Source organism: Meriones unguiculatus, chromosome 1 (genome assembly GCF_030254825.1).
Source record: "Meriones unguiculatus strain TT.TT164.6M chromosome 1, Bangor_MerUng_6.1, whole genome shotgun sequence".
In the NCBI taxonomy this organism is placed as follows: Eukaryota; Metazoa; Chordata; class Mammalia; order Rodentia; family Muridae; genus Meriones; species Meriones unguiculatus.
The window spans coordinates 175,805,081-175,828,239 of NC_083349.1; the positions used below are offsets into that span (position 1 = coordinate 175,805,081).

Consider the following 23,159-nt stretch of genomic DNA (forward strand, 5'->3'; position numbering starts at 1 on the left):
AGTTGTTAGTATGCCATCACTTCAATTTTTTTTATGAAGCACTTAGTGCTACATACATTCCTCTTAGCACTGCTTTCATTGTGTCCCATAAGTTTGGGTATGCTGTGCTTTCATTTTTCATTAAATTCTAGAACGTCTTTAATTTCTTTCATTATTTCTTTCCTGACCCAGTGGTCATTGAGTAGAGAGTTGATCAGTTTCCATTAGTTTGTAGGCTTTCTGATGTTTCTGTTGTTGATGAGTTTCAGCTTTAGTCCAGGAGGTCTGATAAAATACAAAGGCTTATTTCAATCTTTTTGTGTCTGTTGAGACTTGCTTTGTGACTGAGTATATGGTCAATTTTGGAGAAGGCTCCATGTGATTCTGGGAAGAAGGTATATTTTTTTGTGTTTGGGTGAAATGTTCTGTAGATATCTGTTAGGTCCATTTGATTCATAACATCCGTTAGGTTGATCATTTCTCTGTATAGTTTTTGTCTTGTTGACCTGTCCATTGATGATAGTGGTGTATTGAAGTCTTCCACTATTAATGTGTGAGGTTCAATATGTGGTTTAACTTTTAGTAATGTTTCTTTTACAAATGTGGAAGTTCTTGCATTTGGAGCAGAGATTTTTCAGAATTGAGATGTCATCTTGGTGAATTCTTCCTTTGATGAGTATGAAGTATTCTTCCCCATCTCTTTTCATTACTTTTGCTTGAAAGTCTATTTTATTAGATATTAGGACAGCTACTCTTATTTATTTCTTGGGTCCATTTGCTTGGAAAACCTTTTTCAAACCCTTTACCCTGAGGTAATGTCTATCTTTGTTGTATTTCTTATATGCAGCAGAATGATAGGTCCTGTTTTTACATCCACTCTGTCAGCCTGTATCTTTTTACTGGGGAATTGATTCCATTGATGTTGAGAGATATTAATGACCAATGATTGTTTATTCCTTTAATTTTGATATTGGTGGTAGTATTATGACTGTGTGTGCTTCCCTTCTTTTGTTTTTGTTGGTGTGAAATTACTTATTTCCTCTGTTTTCTTGGGCATCGTTACCCTTCTTGTATTGAAACTTTCCTTCTAGTATCCTCTGTAGGGCTGGGATAGTGGAAAGGTAGTGTTTAAATTTGGTTTTGTCGTGGGATATCTTGTTTTCTCCACCTATGGTGATTGAAAATTTTGCTGTGTATAGTAGTCTGGGCTGGCCTCTGTGGTCTCTTAGGGTCTGCAAGACATCTGCATAACCCCTTCTGGCTTTTAAATTCTCTGTCTAGATATCTAGTGTAATTCTCATTTGTCTTCCTTTTTATCTTACTTGGCTCTTATCCTTGTAGTTTTTAATATTCTTTCTTTGTTCTATCCATTTAATGTTTTGATGATTATGTGGCAAGTGGATTTTCCTTTTTGGTCCAATCTATTTTATGCTGTGTAGGCTTCTTCTATGTTTACATGCCTCTCTTTTTTTAGGTTGGAGATATTTCCTCCTATAATTTTGTTGAAGATATTTTCTGGACCTTTGAAGTGGGAATCCTCTTCTTCTATTCCCATTATTCTTAGGTTTAGTCTTTCCATGGTGTCCTAAATTTCCTGAACTTTTTGTGTTATCTTCTATACCTAAGATTCTCTCTTTCATTTCTTGTAGTCTGTTTGTGATGCTTGCATCCTTAGTTTCTGTTCTCTTTCCTAGGTTTTCCATCTCCAGCATGGCTTCAGTTTATTATTATTATTATTGCTTTTATTTCCCTTTTCACATCGTGAACAGTTTTATTCATTTTCTTCTCCTTTTTTTTTTTTTTGTTTGTTTGTATTCTTCTGTATTTCTTTAAGGGAATTATTCATTTTCTTCACCTGTTTGATTGTATTTTCCTGTATTTCTTTGAAAGATTTATTTATTTTCTGTTTGAAGGCCCCTATCATCTTCATAAGCTTACATTTAAAGTCATTTTCCTATGCCTCAGGTGTGTTGAGATATCCAGGGCTTGCTGTGGTATAATAGCTGGGTTCTGGCAGTGTCTTATTGCCCTGGGTTTTGTTGAGTGTGTTCTTATGTTGTCCTTTAGCTATCTAGTTGTCCCTGGTGTTGACAGGCTTGGAGGTCCCCGTAGCCCCTGATGGCTGCCTGCTCTGGAATTGCAGGTAAAGTTGGAGCATGGGAAATAGTGCACAGAGGGCACAGAGCAAACCTCACTACTGCTGGCACTCCTTGTTGTCTGCTGCCTTTGGTAGTTCCTAATGAATGCAGCCTCTGCAATTGCCGACAGAGCTGAGACCTTGGATCTGGCTGGCAGAGGGTGTGGGGCAAACCTTTCCACTGTGGATAGTCCCCAGTGGCTGCTGTCTCTGGGCAAAATATAGATTTTTTTTTAAGCTAAAAAGGAAGTCTGTATTGATGGTCAGTGTCTACATGGGGAACTTGTCTAACTCATGCAGCCCCAATCCTCATAGTTCTTTATCTTTCATACTGAAAACAGCATCCATTTGCTTCAGTTACCAAAAAGCAGAACTACAAAGCCTAAAAATCAAGTTTAGCATATTTAGGGACTTTCCTAGAACCTGGAATAATGGACCCAGTTCTTTGTTAGATTGGGTCTTTGTTCTTGTTTTCGGCAGGTTGTGGCCTCTGTGCTGGATTTTAAGTTTAGAATGGTGCCTCTAACATGATGTCAGTTGTGCTAAAGTCTGTGGACATGTTACCATGGAAACACCCAGAAAGCTGCAGGGAGGCTCAGGGATAATTTTCCAATATCAGAGACCCCAGTACTCCAAAATTGATTATTAACAGTCAAGTGACTATATATAATAATAGATCAGGCAGTGTTTTCTTCACACGTATTAAATTATTTAAGTTAATAAACTTAGAATAATAATTTAACATTAATTTAATCATCTAAAGATAAGAACATGGAAGTGAGAAAAAATACTACATTAGTAAATGACAAAACAGAATTTAACCCTATAAATCCTAGGCAGAGTCCTCACTCTTCACTACTGCACTGTGAGAACAGGAAGAGGTTAGGGATGGGAGGTGTAACTAAAACAGAGGAGCAGCAGTTGAGCCAGTCAGGAATATGGTAGGTGCACAGGTTTGAAAATCACAGGACTGCAGAAATTAAGTTGGAAGGTACCCAGAGGGAAATATGGCAATCTTCAGGTTGTCAAAGCCACAAAATATATAAGGAATTCAAGAAACCAGATATTTAAAAAAAATAATAATAATCCATTTAAATAATGGGGTGCAGATCTAAACAGAAAATTCTCCATAGAGGAAACTAAAATGGCTGAGAAACAATTAAAGGATATTCAATAATCTTAGCCATCAGGAAAATGCAAATGAAAACTACTTTGAGGTTTCATTTTACACCTATCAGAATGGCTAAGATCAACAAAACAAATGACAGCTCATACTGGCAAGGATGTGGAATAAGAGAAACATTTATATGTTGTTGGTGGGCATACAAACTTGTGAAGCCACTATGGATATCAGTGTGACAGTTCGTCAGGAAGATAAAAATCAATCTACCTTAAGATCCATATATACCACTCTTGGGCATATATCCAAAGGGTGTTTTATCTTCCCAAAGAGACACTCTCTCAGACACATTCATTGCTGCTCTTTTTCTAATAGTCAGAAATTGGAAAAGACATAGATGTCCCTCAGCAATAAAACAGATAAAGAAAACATGGTGCATTTACACAACAGAGTATTAGCCATTAACATCTATATTTTATTGGCTATATACAAGAATAAAATAATAAACTGAAACTGAACTAAATACATAAATATAAAACTTAAGACTATTCAAGTACCAAAAGAAAACAAGGTATCATTCTTCTATTGTGTAATTTTATGATTCAAAACACATAAGAGACTTAAGAAAATATTTGAATGTGTGAATAAATATTTACCTAATAAAAGCTGTTTGCTGTGGTTAGTGCTCTGTCAGCTTGATACAAGCTGAGGTTATTTGAGAAGAAGGAACCTGAATTGAGGAAATCCCTCCATCAAATTAGACCATGGTCGAGACTATGGGGAACTTCCTTGACTGCAGTTTTATGTTAGAGATCCCAGCCTACTGTGAGCAGTGCTGTCGCTATTGGAGGTGACTCCCAGAGCACATAAGAAGGCACTGAGCTTCCATGGGCTACATCTGTGCAGGGGTTCTAGGTGATCTCCATGAATGGTCCTTGGCTGGAGTATCAGTCTCAGAAAACACCCCTATGTCCGGATATTTTGGTTCTGTTGCTCTCCTTGTGGAGCTCCTGTCCCCTCCAGGTATTTCTATCTCCCCCTTCTTTCATAAGAATCCCTGCACTCAAAGTTTGGCTATGAGTCTCAGCCTCTGCTTTGATACCCTGCCAGGTAGTCTTTCAGGGACCCTCTGTGATAGGCTCCTGTCCTGTTCCCTGTTTTCTCCCTCTTCTGATGTCCATCCTCTTTGCCTTTCGGAACAAGGATTGAGCATCTTACCCAGAGTCCTCCTTCTTGATTTGCTTCTTCAGGTGCACAGATTTTAATATGTTTATCCTATATTATATAGCTAATATCCACTTATAAGTGAGTATATACCATGCGTGTCTTTCTGATTCTAGGTTAGCTCACTCAGGATGATCTTTTCTAGTTCCCACCATTTGCCTGAAAATTTCATGATTTCCTTGTTTTTAATTGCTGAGTAATATTCCTTTGTGTAAATGTACTACAATTTCTGTATCCATTCCTCTGTTGAGGGACAACTGGGTTGTTTCCAGGTTCTGGCTATTACAAATAAAGCTGCTACAAACATAGTTGAGCAAATGCCCTTGTTGTATATACTTGAGCATAGTTTGGATATATGTCTAGGAGTTGTATAGATGGATCTTGACGTAGCACTATTCCTAATATTCTGAGAAAGCATCAGATTGATTTCCAAAGCGGTTGTACAGTTTCCTTAGTAATGGGAACAGAGACTGTCTCTGACATGAACTGATTGGCCTGCTCTTTGATCACCTCCCCCTGATGGGGAAGCAACCGTACCAGACCACAGAAGACAATGCACTCACCCTGTTGAGACTGATAGACTAGGATCAGATGGAAGGGGAGGAGGACCTGTCAGTGGACTAGGGGCGTGGATGAAGAAGAGGGAGGGAGGGAGGGGTTGGGAGGGAATGATGAAGGGAGCTATAGGTGGAATACAAAGTGAATAAACTATAACTAATAAAAATAAAAATAAACTTATCAGTGGACTTGGAAAAGGGCAGGGAGATGAGGAAGGAAGGGTGGGATTAGGAGGGACTGAGGGAGGGGGCTATGGCTGGGATACAAAGTAAATAACCTGTGATTAAAATAAAAAAATAAAAATTATAAATAAAAAAAATATTAAAAAAAAAAAGAAAGAAAGCTGACCAAGCCATGGAGAACAGCCAGTAAATAGAGTTCCTACATGGTATCTACTTCATGTTCTTGCCTTGAACTCTGGCTTTGACTTCCTTTGAGAATGGACTGTAATATGGAAGTGTAAGATGAAATAAGCCCTTTCTTCTCCAAGTTACTCATGGTCATGGTATTTTTATCTCAACAATAAAAACCCTAGGACAAGAGCCACATGTCTTCATATTGAATAAGCAAACAGACGTTATTGAATTAGGTGTGGAAGTACAAGCATAAATGCACAGACTTTTATCATATATACTGATAGATACAGAAATAAAAATAAATAAGAACATTTCGATGGCTTGTTATTTATACATGTATTTCCTGTTTTCACAGAGAAAATACTTAGGAATACAAGCTCCTAGTAACAAGTAGAGTACACCTAGAATTTTTACCTTTGTTTTATGATAGTGTTTTCACTTGAAAGAGCTTTTTATTGAAAATTGATTCTTCTTTCATATAATGTATCCCAACCACAGTTTTCCCCCCTCCACTCATCCCACATCCTACCTCTCCTCTTCCCCATATCCACTCCCACTCCACTTTCCTTCAGAAAAGAGCACGCCTCCAACAGACAACAACCAAACTTGAGAAAGCAAGATACAATTAAGACAAAGCAAAAACCCTCATGTGAGAGTTGGTGATATACCTGTAATCTCCGCACTCAGCACTCAGGAGGTAGAGGCAGGCAGACTGCTGAGAGTTCGAGGCCAGCCTGGTCTATAAAGTGAATCTAGAATAGCCAAGCTATGCAGACAAACCCTGTCTCAAAAAAAAAAAAAAAAAAAAAAAAAAAACTTAGATCTGAAGCAGTTACAAACAATCAAACAATTACTGAGCACTTTCCATGTGCTTGCTAGCCATTGAGACTAGAGATTAACCACTGGACTAACGATGGACTGAAGGAAGTTTCAGGGCTTTAGGGGTAAGAAGAGAGACAATTAAAAACAAAAAACAAAATAAACACAACAATAATGAAATCACAACCTGCTTGAAAAGAGGTAAGCTTGGAACTTAAAATAGTAGAAGTAATGAGTAGGCTTTCAAAGAAAAAGTACAAATTGGGTAAGTCATACTTTTTTTCTTCATTTATCTGAGTTCTGTTTTATGCCCCTAAGCATCTTCTAAAGAGCTGCTTAAACTATTCTTTTTTAATTTTTTTACTTTATTTTTATTTTTTATTAATTACACTGTATTCACTTTGTATCCCCCATAAGCTCCTTCCTCCCTCCCAATCCCACCCTCCCTCCCCTTTCTTCATTCATGCCCCTCCCCAAGTCCACTGATAGGGGAGGTCCTCCTCTCCTTCCTTCTGATCTTAGTCTATCAGATCACATCAGGAGTGGCTGCATTGTCATCTTCTGTGGCCTGGTAAGGCTGCTCCCCCTCAGGAGGAGGTCATCAAAGAGCAGGTCAATCAGATTATGTCAGAGGCAGTCCCTCTTCCCATTACTATGCAACCCACTTTATATCTAATAAAACCCCTCTGCTTACAAGGTAAAATTGACATGCTATCTACTTATTGCCACAATTACATTTTAGAACATTTCTATCACTTGAAAAAAACATTTACGGCCATTTTTACTGCTATCCTCGTTTCAGGCATCTACTACTGTGTGGTTTTTCATTGTTGTTCTAAACTGATTATTTCGGCATATTTCATAAACATGGAAAATGCAAATAGGATTTGCATTTCTGGCTCAATAATTTTCTGTTGCTAATACTTAGTTACGATATGTGCTGTGTTTATTTGTTCACTATTTGATGTGCGCGACAAACTTATTTCTAGGATTTGGCTATATCAAATAACTGCCATGAACATTTTTCTGCAGGGAAAAAAGTGTTTGCAGAGACATACGTTTTATTGCACAGATTCCTGGGTTTAAAAAAATATCTGTGTTAAGTAGAGTTGGTTTACTTTTAACCAAGAAAGAGCCAGGCCATTTTATACATCTGGCTGTCCCAATCCCAGTGTGTGTGTGTGTGTTTCAGTTTCTCCATATCTTAAACGCTTGTTACTCCTTAACTGATTTTTAAATTTTATTACATTCATTTATTTACTTGCTTTGTGTATAAGTATGGAAGGAGTGCATGTGTGCCATGGTACCTGTGTGGAGGTCAGAGGACAACTTGAACAAGAGTTGGTCTTACTTTCTACCATAGGTTCTAGCACTCAAACCCCAGTTGCCAGATTCGCCAGCAGGCATCTTGACTTTGGGGCCATCTTGCTGGCCCTTTATCTTGTTTTTAATCATACTCATTCGAGTGATTGTTGAACAAGGAAATCAAAATTTCATTGGTTAAAACACAAAACATGTAAATAAAACCGAATTCCAGGATACCCAACACTGGACTTGGAACTCTCCTGATACAGAGATCGCTTTCCTCAGCTTAGCCACGCAGAGGGGTTTTAGCTCTTTATCAAAAACATCAGGGCAATTACCAATGCATTCGATATGAAGAACTTAAGATCCTATGCTACATGCTTCACTCAGTTGTAAAAATTAAGTAGTCACTGGGAATATCCATATTTTTAACACAAGGAAAGAAAAATAAACACAGCAGAGAGATCTATTGTCACCATCTGTGTCATTCAGATGATAAGTGGTCAACAGGGACTTCAAACTGAAGTTCGTGCAAGTCTTAAAACTGTGTGCTTCCTTATTTCAAACGTTTTGTCTCCAACTATCAGGGAGAAAGTAGACAAGGTATAAGCCTCTTCCCTGTGTTCGCCTTGAGACTAGATGACACTAACACAGATTCATCAAACCACCCAAGGCAGAGCATTTTGGGGAATTCATAGTTTCCACTGGGTTTCAGGAATATCTAAATCAGTATAAAGAAAAATGTGTATAAGTGAATCTCTGGAGAATTAAAGTTTAACATTAGCCCTGCAGAATAGGTGAATATTGAAGGGGTTTTGTTCATTTTCGGAAAGAATGCTGTGATTGTGTCAAAGAGAATTATAGCAGAAAAGAAGATAAGTGGCACATATGGATGGGAGGACTGAAGAAGATGATTTTCTCATCACAACGGAAAGATATATCAGTACTTTGACTGTCACAAAATGATGCAGTCATAGTAAAGGTCACAGTTAAGACGTTTTCGGGAAGCTGAGACGAACAGTGTGTAACCATGGGAACACCAGGAAGTAAGAGATCGTACATGAGATTCCAGTCCAGGAAAATCCTTGAGGCAAGTGTGTGGGAACTGAAAACATTGTAGGTAAAATTCAAGGAGAGAGATTTTCACATAATACAAGAGCTAATGGAGGAGACAGAACTTATCAAAGAGAACTCTGATGCTCCAGTTCTGAACTAGTAGAATGGAGCACCAAGAAAGTCATGGGAAAACAACTCCCAAAAGTGTAAGAAAAAGTAAAATAGGGGGAACCTAAACTGTACTGAAGAAATAGTTTGGGTAATTACATAGTCTGTTCTCAGGGGCTTCATTGTCGTACTCTTGAGGGTTGTGGGTAGCTAACATTCCAAAGAACTCCCTCTGAGTGAGGCAGGGGTGGGAGGTTGTGTTCCTGGCTGATGTAATAGCCCTCTGACTCTAGGCAAGTCCAGGGATGGATGCAATTCCCAGATGGTAAACAGCAATTAAGTGTGTAGCTGGATGCACGTAAAGCACAGCAGAGGAAAGTAGGAGGCAGGAGCATCACTATTTTGAAGCATATGCCAAAATCACTTTCTCAATGACAGCAGGATATATACTCTTTATGTAATTAATTTAGAAACTGCATTTCTGCAGACAATCCTTCAATCTGTTATATACCCAAGACTGCAGATCACACTTCCAAAACTTTATTTTTGCAAGAAAGAGTTATGTGGAAAAGCGAGCATAGAAGGAAGTTGAATTGAACCTGTTCATCTTTTCAGCTTTTGAGACAAGGCCAAAATGGGCTGCATCAAATAATAAATATATTTGAAGAAAGAGGGCAGCTGTTTACTCTCCCATGGTCAGCTTTACTGAACAGGGGGTGCGAAGCTGGCTGAGAAGATGGAGTATCTCAACCAGACTACAGTGAGCCACTTCTTCCTGGAGGGTCTGATGTACACGGCTGAGCACCCTGGCCTCTTCTTCCTCCTCTTTCTCCTCATCTACAGCATCACTGTGACTGGCAATCTCCTCATTCTCTTTACAGTGGGCTCTGATCCTCATCTCCGCTCCCCCATGTACCACTTCCTGGGCCACCTCTCCTTCCTGGATGCATGTCTGTCTACAGTAACAGTGCCCAAGGTCATGGCAGGCCTGCTGACTCTGGATGGGAAAGTGATCTCCTTCCAAGGCTGTGCTATTCAACTATATTGCTTTCACTTCCTAGCCAGCACTGAGTGCTTTCTATATACAGTCATGGCCTATGACCGTTACCTGGCTATCTGTCAGCCCCTGCATTACCCAGTGGCCATGAACAGGAGGGTGTGTGCAGGCATGGCTGGGAGCACTTGGGCCATAGGTGCTGTGCACTCTGCAATTCATACTTCCCTGACCTTCCTCCTGTCCTACTGTGGACCTCACCATATTGCCTACTTCTTCTGTGACATCCCTCCAGTACTGAAGTTAGCCTGTGCAGACACCACCATCAACGAGCTCGTCATGCTCGCAAACATTGGTGTGGTGGCTGCAGGTTGCCTCATCCTCATCATCATCTCCTATGTCTTCATTGTGGCCGCCGTGCTTCGCATACGCTCAGCAGAGGGAAGGCAGCGGGCCTTCTCCACTTGCACAGCACATCTCACAGTGGTGCTCCTGTATTACATGCCCCCGGTCTGCATCTACCTACAGCCAAGCTCCCCCGGCGCAGGGGCGGGAGCTCCAGCGGTTTTCTACACCATAGTCACTCCAATGCTCAATCCTTTCATTTACACACTGAGGAACAAGGAAGTCAAGCGGGCTCTGCGAAGGCTGGTATGTAGCTCGCCAGAGTCTCCAGCAGGCAGCCCAGCTCCCTAACCTGAGCCTGCAGCTGTGTTCTATGCCTGCCAGGAAGACAACCACTCAAGTCCTACTCTAAGGAGGAAAGTGATGAGTGTCAACTGGGTCGCATGTTCTTCTCTTTGGCCTTCAACAGCAATTCCATTACAAACTCTTCATCAATAAAATGCAGAATACAGAGGTGTCTTTTTCTAGTATTTTCAAGACTTAAGCTTAAGGGTATTTTAAAATATTATTCAAATGCTTATTGTTTTGTGTACTTTTTGTAAAGTAATTGTATTGACTCTATATCCATTATGAATTCTTAAAGCAAAAGTACAAGGTCCAAATTACTGTGGTTTACCTCCTGGTTTAAGAGAAGAGAGTAGGTTTTATCATGATAAACATAAAACCCCAGCAAGAACTGTGGCTTGCCCAGCATCACTTAGAAAGTCATGACCTTATCTCTTCCAATTCCAGGTTCTGATACCTAAAACCATACTCACGGTAAGACAACCAACTTGGAGTTGAGACATACCCATGTCCCAAACGCTGAATCTTCTAGTCAAAATAGATAGAAAATTTTGTAAAATCGTATAGTTGTAACTTCAGTTTAAGAAAAAAGTTAAAAATAATTCTCATGTAGAATTGTATTAGGTTTAAATGAGATAATTGACAAGGTTTTGGTATTTCCATTGGTGAACAACCACAAGAACAAAATTTTCGATAATGAGGTGACAAATCCATCATGATTCTATTTAAAGTAATTTGCGATAGGGTGGAGGGAAGGAACTCTGATGCCTTTCACGACAAGTGACTGATCCTAACCTTTGGATAAATGTGCTTTCACTGCAGAGCTAAACACATTATATCCACAGCACTTTTTCACTTTAATTGTACTGTTCTTCTGTAGGAATAGCCACAGCTAAACAAATTACTCCTTATGCTATGTCCTATAGCAAACGAAAACAACTTATAGAATGATCAGTTCATAAACTAATACAATACAATAAACATAAAAGGATGGAATTTGTATTAATGGACACAGGTCTTAGAAATTCAAAGATGTTGTTACAGGTTTATTTATGAAAGAAAATAATTGAATGTGTATTAGAATTAGAATAGCAACTGTAATGGATAATCGTGGTCATCAACTTAACTGGGTCTGGAGAAAACTAAACCAAACAATGACAGGCACACCTTTGAGGGATTTTATTGATCATATTATATGAAGTGGAAGGCTTCACTCTTGAGCAGCATTTTTGGTGGTAACCCAGATGAAAGAACACAGAAACGGGGAGCCTGCTTGGCTTCACACTTGCTAACAAGCTCGTCACCTCTGTAGTTACAAATGCTACCTGCCTTAGCTGATATCAGAACTAGACTCTTCGGGATTCCAAAGGAGACTGAAGATCAGCATCTCTCTAAGAAACTTCCAGACCTACAGAGACAGACTGGGATTGCTGAGACCTCCAGCCTCATGAACTGAGCATCTACAGAGTTCTTTACCTTCCCAAGTTTGAGTCAGCCATTGTTGAACTTCAGAAAATATACCGTGGGAGCTAATCTAATAAACCCATTTTAATATGCATTCATTCTATCTGTTCTCTTTCTTCCAGAAAACCCTGAATAATACAGTAATTGTAACCCACCATCAAATGCATTTCCTCAAGGCAGTGTGATGATTGCATTACCTATATTATTGCTCATCAGCAATATTTTTTTCCCTTTTTGCTGCTTTCCCAAGACAGGGTTTCTCTCTGTAGCCTTTGTTGTCCTGAACTCGCTTTGTACACCAGGCTAGCCTCGAACTCACAGAGATCTGCCTGCTTCTGCCTCCCTATGTACTGGGATTAAAGGCGTGCACCACCATGCCCATAAGGAGTATATTTCAATAGACATTTTTATTTTCCTTTCTACCTGCAGATGGGGAAATCATGACCTACAGAGGCAAAGAAGCTTTCTCAGGACCGTGCAATTTTAATAGCTGAAGCTAGAACTTCAGTTCTAATTTGCAGGAAAGGTTTTCCTGTAAGAGTGACTAAAGATTCTTCACATGAGCTATCCAAAGCCATGAAAAGAAGTTAAATAACACTGATTGAAAGAAAGATTGATTGATATCCTGCCTCGTGTTCAATAGCTCATATTCACAATTTTACAATACTCTGGAAGGCAGAGCATGTGAAAAAAATCATGATTGTAGTAATTGAGTAGCAGCAATTACCCCAATGATGAAAATGCCAATGGTCATTGTTTTCAAGCCATTCTTAAAATAATATGCTCTGTGTTCCTGCTCTTAACTTGCTTCACTGTGAATAAATAAAGTACCATTTCTTTGAAAAATATTCTTTTACATAGAATTTTGGGTCAAGTTTACATTAGTTTGCTTTTATGTCAGTTCTGATTCAGGTACTCATGCAGATGCTAGCCTATACATACACATGGATATATGTAACAGCTGAGAGTGTAGGCGTGGCATAATATTTTTATTTATTGTTTATTAAATTTTATTCACTTTGTATCCTGGCTGTAGCCCCCTCCCTCATTTCCTCCCAGTCCCACCCACCCTTCCTCTTTTTCCCCTATGCCCCTCCCTTAGTCCACTGATGAAAGGGGAGGTCCTCCTCCCCTACAGAAATTGTGGTACATTTACACAATGGAATACTACTCAGCAATTAAAATTTGTTTATATTCTTGTTCTTGCATCCTTGTTTTGTTCATTCTAAAGACAAAGAGATGTTCTGACGAGCTGCATAAGTCTTTTTTTTTTTTTTCTTGCCAAGCTGTGACGGTTTTATTAACTGACCAGATTACAAAAAAAATGTCATAGATAACTCCTGGGCAGCACCTTAGTTCATCCGTCTAATAAGCCTGTTTATCTGGTCTTCCCTGTTGCCAGCATCTCCACCTTCCACAAAGTGAGTTGTCTTTTTCTTCATTCCACCTCGTGGAGAAGACAGTTTGAAGGGCCACAGGAAGTTATTTGCTTCCTTGAAGTGTTTTCCAACTGTATATAACTCATGAATTAGATCCTCCATGCAGATGATGCCGAATTTACCAAGAGATCGAGCAATCAAGGAATTTTCTGTCAAGGCAATTCGCTTCTTATTGATCTTGCCATAGCCACGCTTGTAGATGAGCTCATTCACAGACTTCAGGTTGGGGTACCCCCATGCAATGTACGGCTCCACACTCCTCAGCATGTTAATCGAAGCCTTGTTGAGCTTGACAAAGGTGCCATTGAAGATCTGCCGAAGGCGAAGAAGCTGCAACACCTTGCGAACCTTTGGGCTTACACCATTGATACCTCGGATTCTGATGACAAACGCCAGTTTTGGTTCTGCAGGGACGTAAACATTTCCAGCTTTCCTTGCCATCCTGGCCATGCGAATCTCTGTCCGGTACATCTGCCTGTACTCCTTGTGATAGCGCTTGGCCTTCTCATAGATGAGCTTCCTCCTTGCCTTTCGCAGCGTCTTCAGGGCAAATTTCTTCCGCAGGAGCTTCACCTTCAACTCTGTGAAATTCCTTCGCTTCTTCTGAAGAGTTTCTGGCACGGCAGGAACCTTCTTTTTCTTCTCTGGTACAGCCTCCATGGTGGCAACCAGTAAAAAAAAAAAAAAAAAAAAAAAAAAAAAAAAAAAAAAAGGAGCTGCATAAGTCTTAATCCTCTGTTTACTTTTGATTTATATTTGAGGTCTGTTGCTGTTTTCATTTTTTAAAAATATTGTCCTTTATTTGCCTTTGAATTCAGCATTCATTTACTGTGTTATATCAATAACGTCTAAACCTATTCAAGAACTTTTAAATTTCATTTGTTTTAAATTCTAGGTATATAAATTTTTATTAGTTTTCTACAAATAAAATTTAAAAATAAAATTTAAAAAAATCTTTTTGTTTTTAAAGTTTTAAGGTTAGTTAAAAACATGAGATTTGCAGGCAAATGGATAGAACTAGAAAAGCTCATCCTGAGTGAGGTAACCCAGAAACAGAAAGACACTCATGGAATATATTCACTTACAAATGAATAATAGCTATGTAATATAGAATATATTTTTACTTTTAATTTATTTATTTTCTTTAAATCAAGTCCACTCCAATTGTTTATTCATCTTTGCTACACCCACGCCAGTGTCACCATAGTAGCATAAGCTACAGGGCAGGAGATATGATTTCTCCAGAAATAAGCCCCCTGGAAGGTCCCTGGCAAACTCATCCCACTTAGAAAAGAGGCATGTTCTGAGATTTCTACACTTCTTCAGTTGTGGCTCTGGGGCTGGAATAATGAATTCTTTGATCTTTCTCTGTGACACCTGAAACAGCACAACTAACTTTATAAAGAAATTTATTATTAGTAGATTGTTAAAGGCTTTAATAAAAATAATAAGTTTAAGGAAAGTAATGAATTAGATTTAGTATTAATAGGCATTAAGAATAGTAAAATAATAATAGACTCCTTCTTAAGAAATAATAGCATGAGAGGTGCAGCTGACAGGAGTTTCCCCCTCCCTTCAGTGCCTTGTTCCTAGAGATCATAAATCTTGGGCAGGACATATGGGAGGAGGGTTAACAAAGGTGTAGTTAGATTTTGATATAGAGAGGGACTTTGGCAGGTATCTGACTTAGCTCCTGACTTTCCTCTTCACTGGTTAGCAATAATGAAACTATATTTGAGGTTTCTTTTCCTTTGTTTGCTCTGATCAAAAAGTTTTTAGGTCAAGATTACTTGTGGGTACTGCTTTATGTTTGACTGCATTTTGAGTTAAAATGTAAACTTTGTGTTCTTGGTAAAAGTCTGAATGTTCTGGGAAGTATGCCAATTTTAAGGTGCCTTTTGTGAAATCATTATAAAAATACTAGTTTGATTTCAGTAAAGTTGCAGCAGAGTCAAAACCATCAAGGTGTCTCTGTCTATCAATTCTTCACCGAAACCATGTCTGCCTGTCCAAAGCCTTGTTCTCCCACGGACGACGGGAGCCTGACTGGGCCGGTCCATGGCACATCTTCCCATCACTGACCTCCCATATTTCATGTTTTCTTTTTTTCTTCATTTAATATATTCAGCACATCTAATATGTATATGCATTACAGAGACATCAGTGAAATGTGGATAGTCTCTCAGGAGCAAAATTCTTGAATAAAGCTGTCTTCCCTCGAGAGCCATCAATTGTCAATAGCTCTTCAGCTAGGGTAGAACTTCATGTTCCTCCCCCCAAAAAAATTGTCCATGCTAGGATATTTCTGGCTTATAAGTCCTGTGCATTTTGACATGACCAATATCAGGTCATGAGTGCAGCAGCCCTGCTGTGTCCTAAAAACACTGGTTGACTGTACTCATCCATTACCTCTGGCTTTTACGATATCTCTATTCACTCTTCCATGATGATCCCTAAGACTTGGGGGGGCGGGAGTATGATGTAGAAGAACCATTTAGAGTTGAGTACTCTGCAGTTTCCAAATATCTATATGCTGGTCAATTATCAGTTTCTGTGTTCATCCCTAGTGCTAAAAAAAGCATTGATGATGAGGTTTGAAGATTGAACTAACATATGAGTATAATAATAATTCATTAAAAGTCAGTTTAATACTGTGTACATTTGGCAAAGTTGTAGTAATATCATCCTCCACAGTGGAAGACTTAGCCAGCCACAGGTTCTTAGCTCTGAAAACAGTGTCAAGCACAAGGCCCTTCTTGTGGAAAAGGCCCTAATCAATCGGGAAATGACTGGTTTCTCCTATAATACTCATGCCACTATTGCACCATTACTATAGTTCACAGTGTATAGTTGGGTAGTACTGATGACGAACTTTCTCCTCCAATACTATGTGTAGTACCTTCCAGCATTATAAAAACTAACCAGTGGAGACAAAGCTCCCAGCTCTGAACCATCCTGATTTCTCCATGTTTAATGTTTTAAGTATGTGGTGTCTTCAGCAATAGGGTCTGTCATCAGATTCTAGACAGTAGCCAAGAGCAATGGCAGTAGAGTGAAATATTTGGTGTTCTACAGTATATGTGGTGCTCCACAACACCAGTATACCGGCAACCCCAAAAGAGGTAGTCCATTCCAGCACTGTGCTATTCCACAGCCTATAATGATGAAGAGGAGCATTGGTTTCCAATTAGAGAGTTACTTAAATTATTTTTGTATATGTGCGAAATGGTATAGCTACATTATTTTTACATATGTGTGTAATGGTATATGATAGATTGATACTGATTGCTCTCGTATCTGCATGACTTTTCACTCCCTCGATGACTGTGTGTTCCTTTTCTTCTCACATCCACATCACCATTTGTTGTCATTGCTTTTGTTTCTCATGTTAGACATTCTGACTGAGGTAATGTAAAATCCCAAAGTAGTTTTAGTTTACATTTTAATGACAGATTTTGAAATGCTGATCATTTAAAAAAATATTTCTCAGCCATTTTATTTCATATTTTGCTTTGTTTCATTACTTTTTCTAATTTTAACTGATTGTTTTTGTATTAGTTACTTTTCAGTCACTGAGAAGGGGCACCATGACCAAGGCAAGTGTTAGAGGAAAGTTTTCATTGGGGATTTATAGTTTCCGAGGATGCGACCATGACCACCATGGTGGGGAACATTGCAGTAGTCAGGCAAGCATGGTACTGAGGTAGTGGGTGTGAGCTCACATCTTGATCCACAAAACAGAGCCTTTAGAGCCTCAAAGCTCACCCCAGCAGCACCCCTCATCCAACAAGACTATACCTCCTAATCCTCCCCAAGTAGTTCTACCAACTAGAGACCAAGCAATCAAATATATGAACCTATGGAGACAATTCTTATTCTAATCACCAAAGTACTTTTGACCTCTAGATTTTAATATCTTTTTATATCCAAGATGTAGTATGTTTTTTGGGTATATTTTGTTCCCATTTGGTAAACAGCCTCTTCACTCAAGTGATTACGTCCTGTTCTATACGGAAGCTTTTTCGTTTCATGAATACTGTTTATTAACCAATGTTAATAAACTCTGTACTACTAGAGTCCTGATCAGTACAGAAAGCTCTTTCTGGAGCTTACAAGCTCCAGTATCTTCCTAACTTTCTCCCCTGTCAGATTCAGGGTATCAGGTCTTAAGTTGAGATCCTTGATCCATTTGGAGCTGAGTTTTGTGGCAGATGGGAGACAAAGATCTGTTTGAATATTTGTTGATGATTATAGTAATAATTATTTTGGTGGGAATTTGCTATGCCCTCCTTTGCTTATAAATAACTATTAATGGTTTCTACCCTATTTAAGACCATTTAGTTCCTGAATAAAAGACACAAAGATCTTTTAGCTGCATAATAAGCCTTAAAGCATTAGAGCTGGACAGATATCAACCCTCTAAGCTATTTTGCTGTTTTCCAGTTTTGTACCCCAATATTACTTGCCATAATTGTTCCTGCCTGGGCTACTTCTATTCCTTCAGGCCAGCCCTTGTGGCCATGTGATCATGGACTGTTTGCCCCATGATGACTTTCTTCTTCGTAGGCTTCCTCTCTTGCTTCTCTCTCTCTCTCTCTCTCTCTCTCTCTCTCTCTCTCTCTCTCTTCTCTCTCTCTCCTCCCAGACTCATGGTTCCTACCTCAGACCCCAAGCCCAAGAACCAAAACTTTACCTACCTCTCTTCTGCCCAGTTACAGGCTGTCAGCAACTTTATTTAACCTATAGAGATATCTGGAGAGCAAGTTTACACAACATCATTTGGGGTACATGAGAATGCCCTCATCCAGCCTACAACAGATCTTGGTGACTAGAAATTAGCATTTGAATATACAGCACCAAACCAATCCCCAACAGATGGTAGGTTTATTTTTTCCTCCAACATGTGTTGTTACCTTCTCTCTCAACAAATGGGGTAGTTGCCGATAGGTGAACTTATGCATGGTCCTCAGTTCTATTACATTTATTAACATGTCTGTTCTGTTTTTATGCCAATGACATGCTGGTTTTTGTTCTGTACCTCTGTGGAATACCTTGGAATCAGGTAGCATAATGCTTCCAACACTGTTTTTATTATTCAGAGTTACTTTGGCCATTCTGTGTCTTTGTGTTTCCATATAAAATTTAAGATTAGTTTATTTCTAATTTTGAAAGGGATTGCACTGAATTGTAGATTTCTTGAGTAGGATGGCCATTTTCACAATATTAATTGTAACAAATCATAAACATGCATGGGCTTTCCATTTCCTAGAATCTTCATCACTTTCTTCAGTGTCTTAACATTTCCTTGCACAAGTATTTGTCTTCTTTGGTTGGATTTATTACAAGATATTTCTAAGGCTGTTGTGTATGAGATTATTATCCTGATTTCTTTCTACGTATGTTTGTTGTTAGACTATAGAAAGGCTACTTATTTTATGTTAAATTTATATCCTGCTATTTTGTTCAATGTATTTATCAGCTGTAAGTGGTTTTTGATTGAGTCTTTAGTTTTTAGTCTCTTATGCGTGAGATAATTTCATCTACAAATACAAATTTTTTGATTACTTGTTTTCTATTTGTCTCTCTTTGTTCTTCTGCAACTGTCTTATTGCTCTAGCTAAGACTTCAAGTACTGTATTGAGCAGGGTTAGAGAGTGTGTATATATTTATCTTGTTTATGGTTCTCCTGGAAATGCTTTTGAGTTGTTCTTTTCATGTGTACTATGTACATATAGACTATAATGCCAAGTTTCTCATAGGTTTAGCAGGTTCAAACTCAGGTCTTCACACCTGTCCAGCAATCCCTTACTCATGGAGCCATGTCTCCAGACCCCGTTTTCTATCCTTAAAAGAACAGCAGTCAGTTTAAATCAGGACCCAGGCTAAAGACCTCACATTATCTTATCACCTGCATAGAGGCCTATCTCTAAACACTCTCCTATGAAGAAAGGCTTAGTCAACCCAAGTCCTAGACCAGAGTTGTGATTCTGGACACTCAGTATGACTGGTCTAGTTGGTCACCGCACGAAAGCAAGTGAAACCAACCATTAAAAGGCAGGGAAATAGGTCAATTAGAATGAATGTTTGGAAAAATGGAAATTAGGTATTTCGGCCTTCTTTGAGATAGCGACATGAAGTTAGGTTTAGCTAGAGAAAGAAAATGTTCAAAAGTGAATTTGCATAATTAAGCAATGCTGGGTCAAAATGTGGACTAACCAATCATGACCTTAGCTCTGGTTCTGAAAGATAGACCTGGAAGTTTTCTTAGCACCTTCAGGAGTAATGTAATTCCCATGATCACCTCTAGTTGGAGGTGACCTCATCATGGAGGATGTGTCTGTTAATCCCAAAATCCATTGTTACTATAAATTTAGGGCCAAATGACTAAAGATATGTTTTGGAAGTCTGGAATGGGACACTGAAAGTTGGCAGAAAGATACTTCAGTTATTCTTATCTCTGGGCCTTCAGCCTTGAAGGGAGTTAAGACAGATTAAGTAAAGAAAATTACTAGGAGGGCAGGAACAAACAACCAAATAATTAATATGCCTACATGCAGAGGAAATCAGGAAGTAAACTCAAAGAAAAGGAGACAGAAACAAATGAAGGCAGATGTCTATACTTTTATTCTGCTTTTAATTACTTTGTGAACCCATGGAAGAAAATGGTACTTTTCAAAAAGAAAAAAAAAAAAAAAAAAAAAAGGCTTCCTGAATACCTGTCCACTGTGGGATTACAGGTTTTCCCTGTGTACAGTTTCATGAAAGCAACTACTGTTAGTTTAATATGAAAATGTCAATACTAAGAGAACACCAATAATAAAACTTGCAAGACCTTGGCTCAAAACCAGACCACGTGGGTCCAAATCCAGCAGTTTCTCCAAGTGTAGACTCTTATATAGAGAAAGCAAAAAGCACCAGATTAAAACTATTTCCACCTATCTTGTTCTCCAGTTTAGCTGACACTCATCTTCTCTCATGCAGAACTAGCCAAAGAAACATCACCCCTCCTGTGGGCCATGGCAATTCCATGTTCCTTACAGTATGTTGCTTCATGGCTTAAAAACAAGCTGCTCCTGAAATGCCCTGGATTGTTTATAAATAAACACTCACGCACAGTGTTTCTGCACAGAGGAGGGAGATTTCATTCTGGCCACTTAGGGGGTTGATACACTAGAGTTGCTTAAGCTCAGTAGTTCAAGGCCATCCTGAGCAATAGATAAGCCTGAGCCAAAAAATAAATAAAATCAAAGCAAATAAGAGCTGATTCCTTTGTGTGACTAGTAGCACCTGGATTTTTACTACTTTTAAATGTCAGGGTTTCAGAATGTAGTAAGACATTGTTTAGCATTTGAAAGCATTTCAGATCAATCCTTAGCACTTCCATGAATAAATGAAAATAAACAAATGAAGATTTTTCCCTTCGAAGCCCAAATACATGAACCATATCCCTTAATTATTTTCCTCTACACCACATACTTCTGTGCTTACCTCTCTTCTACTAATCAGACTCACAATCATCTGTTTCTCATGCCTCAAAAGCATTAAAATCATTCCTGCATCTGGGAGAATTCCAGTTTTCAGTCTTCCTGTAATGCTCTACTGACTGGCTTGTCTGAAAACTCTGATTGCACACACACTCCTCAGAACAGCCTGTCCTGACCAGGCAACAGGAAGTAAACACATTGTAAGTGTCTGTACCTTCTCTATTAAGGAAGGGTGTCCACAGTACTCCTCAAGTATATTCAGATATATCTTTGTCTAATAATTCTTTATCTGCTGCATCTTCTCACTCACCTGGATCTGGTGTCCACCTTAGTGTAATCAATTAGATTTTGGAGACCACAGATAATTAGTATCTTCCTCACCAACTCATTTTTATTTTTAAAATTATCCTAGCAGGATAATCAGGATAAATATTCTGATTATATTCCTTGATTAATAAATCATCATTATCACCACTTAAAAATTCTGAGGCAGAGAAAGAATAAAACTTAATAATGAAGGAAAAATGCAGAGTACTAATGAATTAGATCGACCACAATTCCTCTAGAGGTAACTGACAAACAGTTGTGGTTCAACTTTTTCCCAACAAAGACCTCATTTGAGCTCACATTCATGTTTGTGTGCTTACTTCTACGATAAAAAAAAAAAAAAAAACCTGGAAAAATCCTTGGCCTTCCTTAAGAATAAAGTAAGAAGAGACCAGAAAGATAGATGAGAAGATCATGCTACATGTTTCTGCCCTTTTCAAAACCAGAAAATCAGCCCCTAAACCATCTCCATTACTTAACAGAAATAGATTCAATGAATATGTAAGTGGTTGGCTGAAAGTCAGTTATCTCCATGACAGCTACACAAGAATTCTAGAAAAATTCAACTCTAGAATTTGACCAGCTTGACTTTTCTGGGGTATTACCTCCTTTTCTTCCTTGAATTCATGTAATTTCTGCAAATAACATAGCGAATAAACTTCTTCCCTTCTCTCTCTTACTTGCTTTAACTGTACTTAATTTTACTTACTTTCATATGTACTTACTTTCATTTTCTCTATCATTTGATTATTTGCATTTTATTACAATGGTGGAGTCTTTCCTCCATACCTTTATGTATCATGTATGTTCCCATCTAAGGATTCATCATGTATATCAATTCATTTTCTATTTAAATGAACACCTTTTCTTCAAAGTCTTACTCAATGCAATTTTAACATCTTTATTCCTCAAACTGTAGATGAAGGGGTTCATCATGGGAACCACAACAGTATAAAACACTGTAGATATCTTATCTTGATCCACTGATCCAACAGGAGAAGACTTAAAGTATATGAATGACGATGATCCGAAGAAGAGAGAGACAGCAATCATGTGGGAGCTGCAGGTGCTGAGGGCCTTGGACCTGCCCTTTGAAGAATGGATGCGGAGAATGTTGGAGAGGATCAAGGTATAAGAAATAAAGATGGTGAGACTCGGAACCATCACACTGACACCCACTACGATGAAAACAACCAGCTCATTGATGGCAGTGCTTGTGCAGGAGAGTGTCAGCAGAGGGGGTATGTCACACATATAGTGATTGATGATGTTTCCATCGCAGAAGGTGAGTCTCAGCATACATACTGTATGGGCCAGGGCACCCACAAACCCCATTGTATACCCACCCACCATCAATACAAAGCAGACCTCATGGGACATGGTCACCTTATAAAGCAGGGGCTTACAGATGGCAGCGTATCTGTCATAGGCCATCGCTGTCAAAATACAACATTCATCAATAACAAAGAAGGCAAAGAAAAAGAGCTGAGTCATGCACTCAGCATGAGAGATGATGTTCTGCTTCACAAAACTCACCAGCATTTTGGGGGTTATGACAGAGGAGTAGCAGAGATCTGTGAAGGAAAGATTGAACAGGAAGTAGTACATGGGGGTGTGCAGGTGAGGATTCAAAACAATCAGAACAATCAAGCCCAGGTTCCCCACCATGGAGACCACATAGATTCCCAAGAAGAGGAAGAAGAGAGGCAGCTGGAGCTCTGGCTGCTGTGTCAGGCCCAGCAAGATAAACTCCTTCACAGAAGAATTATTTTCTGAGGCCATTTCTCGAGTCATAGCTATGAGAATGGGAAAAGGAGGGGCATTAAGATAATATCCAGGCTTTTACAAGTAAACCCATATGATGAGACTGAAAGCCAGAATGGAGAGATGAATGCTAGCCCTACATTTTTTGGCCCTTCTGTTTGTCTAAATTTCATGTAATTGAGAGCACATAATTATACAGCATGAATATGAAAGCTCAGAAGTCAATTTTATTCAGCGTGCTAATGACCACTCTCTTGATTTTCAGAATGTCTGTTCCACTCTCCCTGCCCCATTCATGCCTTGCCAGTCTAACTCCCCTCTGAGCTCAGTGAGAT

General features: G+C 38.9%; 3 protein-coding genes across 3 annotated transcripts; 1 reads left to right on the forward strand and 2 right to left on the reverse strand.

The window, feature by feature from the left end:
* Positions 1 to 9,392: 9,392 nt before the first annotated feature.
* On the forward strand, positions 9,393 to 10,352 carry LOC110539668 (olfactory receptor 10S1). The gene has a single exon (XM_021626505.1). The coding sequence runs from the start codon at positions 9,399 to 9,401 to the stop codon at positions 10,350 to 10,352; it is 954 nt and encodes a 317-aa protein (XP_021482180.1). The 5' UTR covers positions 9,393 to 9,398.
* A 2,721-nt stretch (positions 10,353 to 13,073) lies between these two features.
* On the reverse strand, positions 13,074 to 13,936 carry LOC110539664 (large ribosomal subunit protein uL30-like). The gene has a single exon (XM_060371890.1). The coding sequence runs from the start codon at positions 13,907 to 13,909 to the stop codon at positions 13,163 to 13,165; it is 747 nt and encodes a 248-aa protein (XP_060227873.1). The 5' UTR covers positions 13,910 to 13,936; the 3' UTR covers positions 13,074 to 13,162.
* Positions 13,937 to 21,906: 7,970 nt separating this feature from the next.
* On the reverse strand, positions 21,907 to 22,854 carry LOC110539660 (olfactory receptor 8B8-like). Its single transcript, XM_021626499.1, has one exon. It carries the CDS (start codon positions 22,852 to 22,854, stop codon positions 21,907 to 21,909), a length of 948 nt encoding a protein of 315 aa, XP_021482174.1.
* Positions 22,855 to 23,159: the final 305 nt, after the last annotated feature.

Bases quoted from the DNA above. Each gene is read 5' to 3' on its own strand.
- LOC110539668 (XM_021626505.1), top strand. From the start codon at position 9,399: ATGGAGTATCTCAACCAGACTACAGTGAGCCACTTCTTCCTGGAGGGT.
- LOC110539660 (XM_021626499.1), bottom strand. From the start codon at position 22,854: ATGACTCGAGAAATGGCCTCAGAAAATAATTCTTCTGTGAAGGAGTTT.
- LOC110539664 (XM_060371890.1), bottom strand. From the start codon at position 13,909: ATGGAGGCTGTACCAGAGAAGAAAAAGAAGGTTCCTGCCGTGCCAGAA.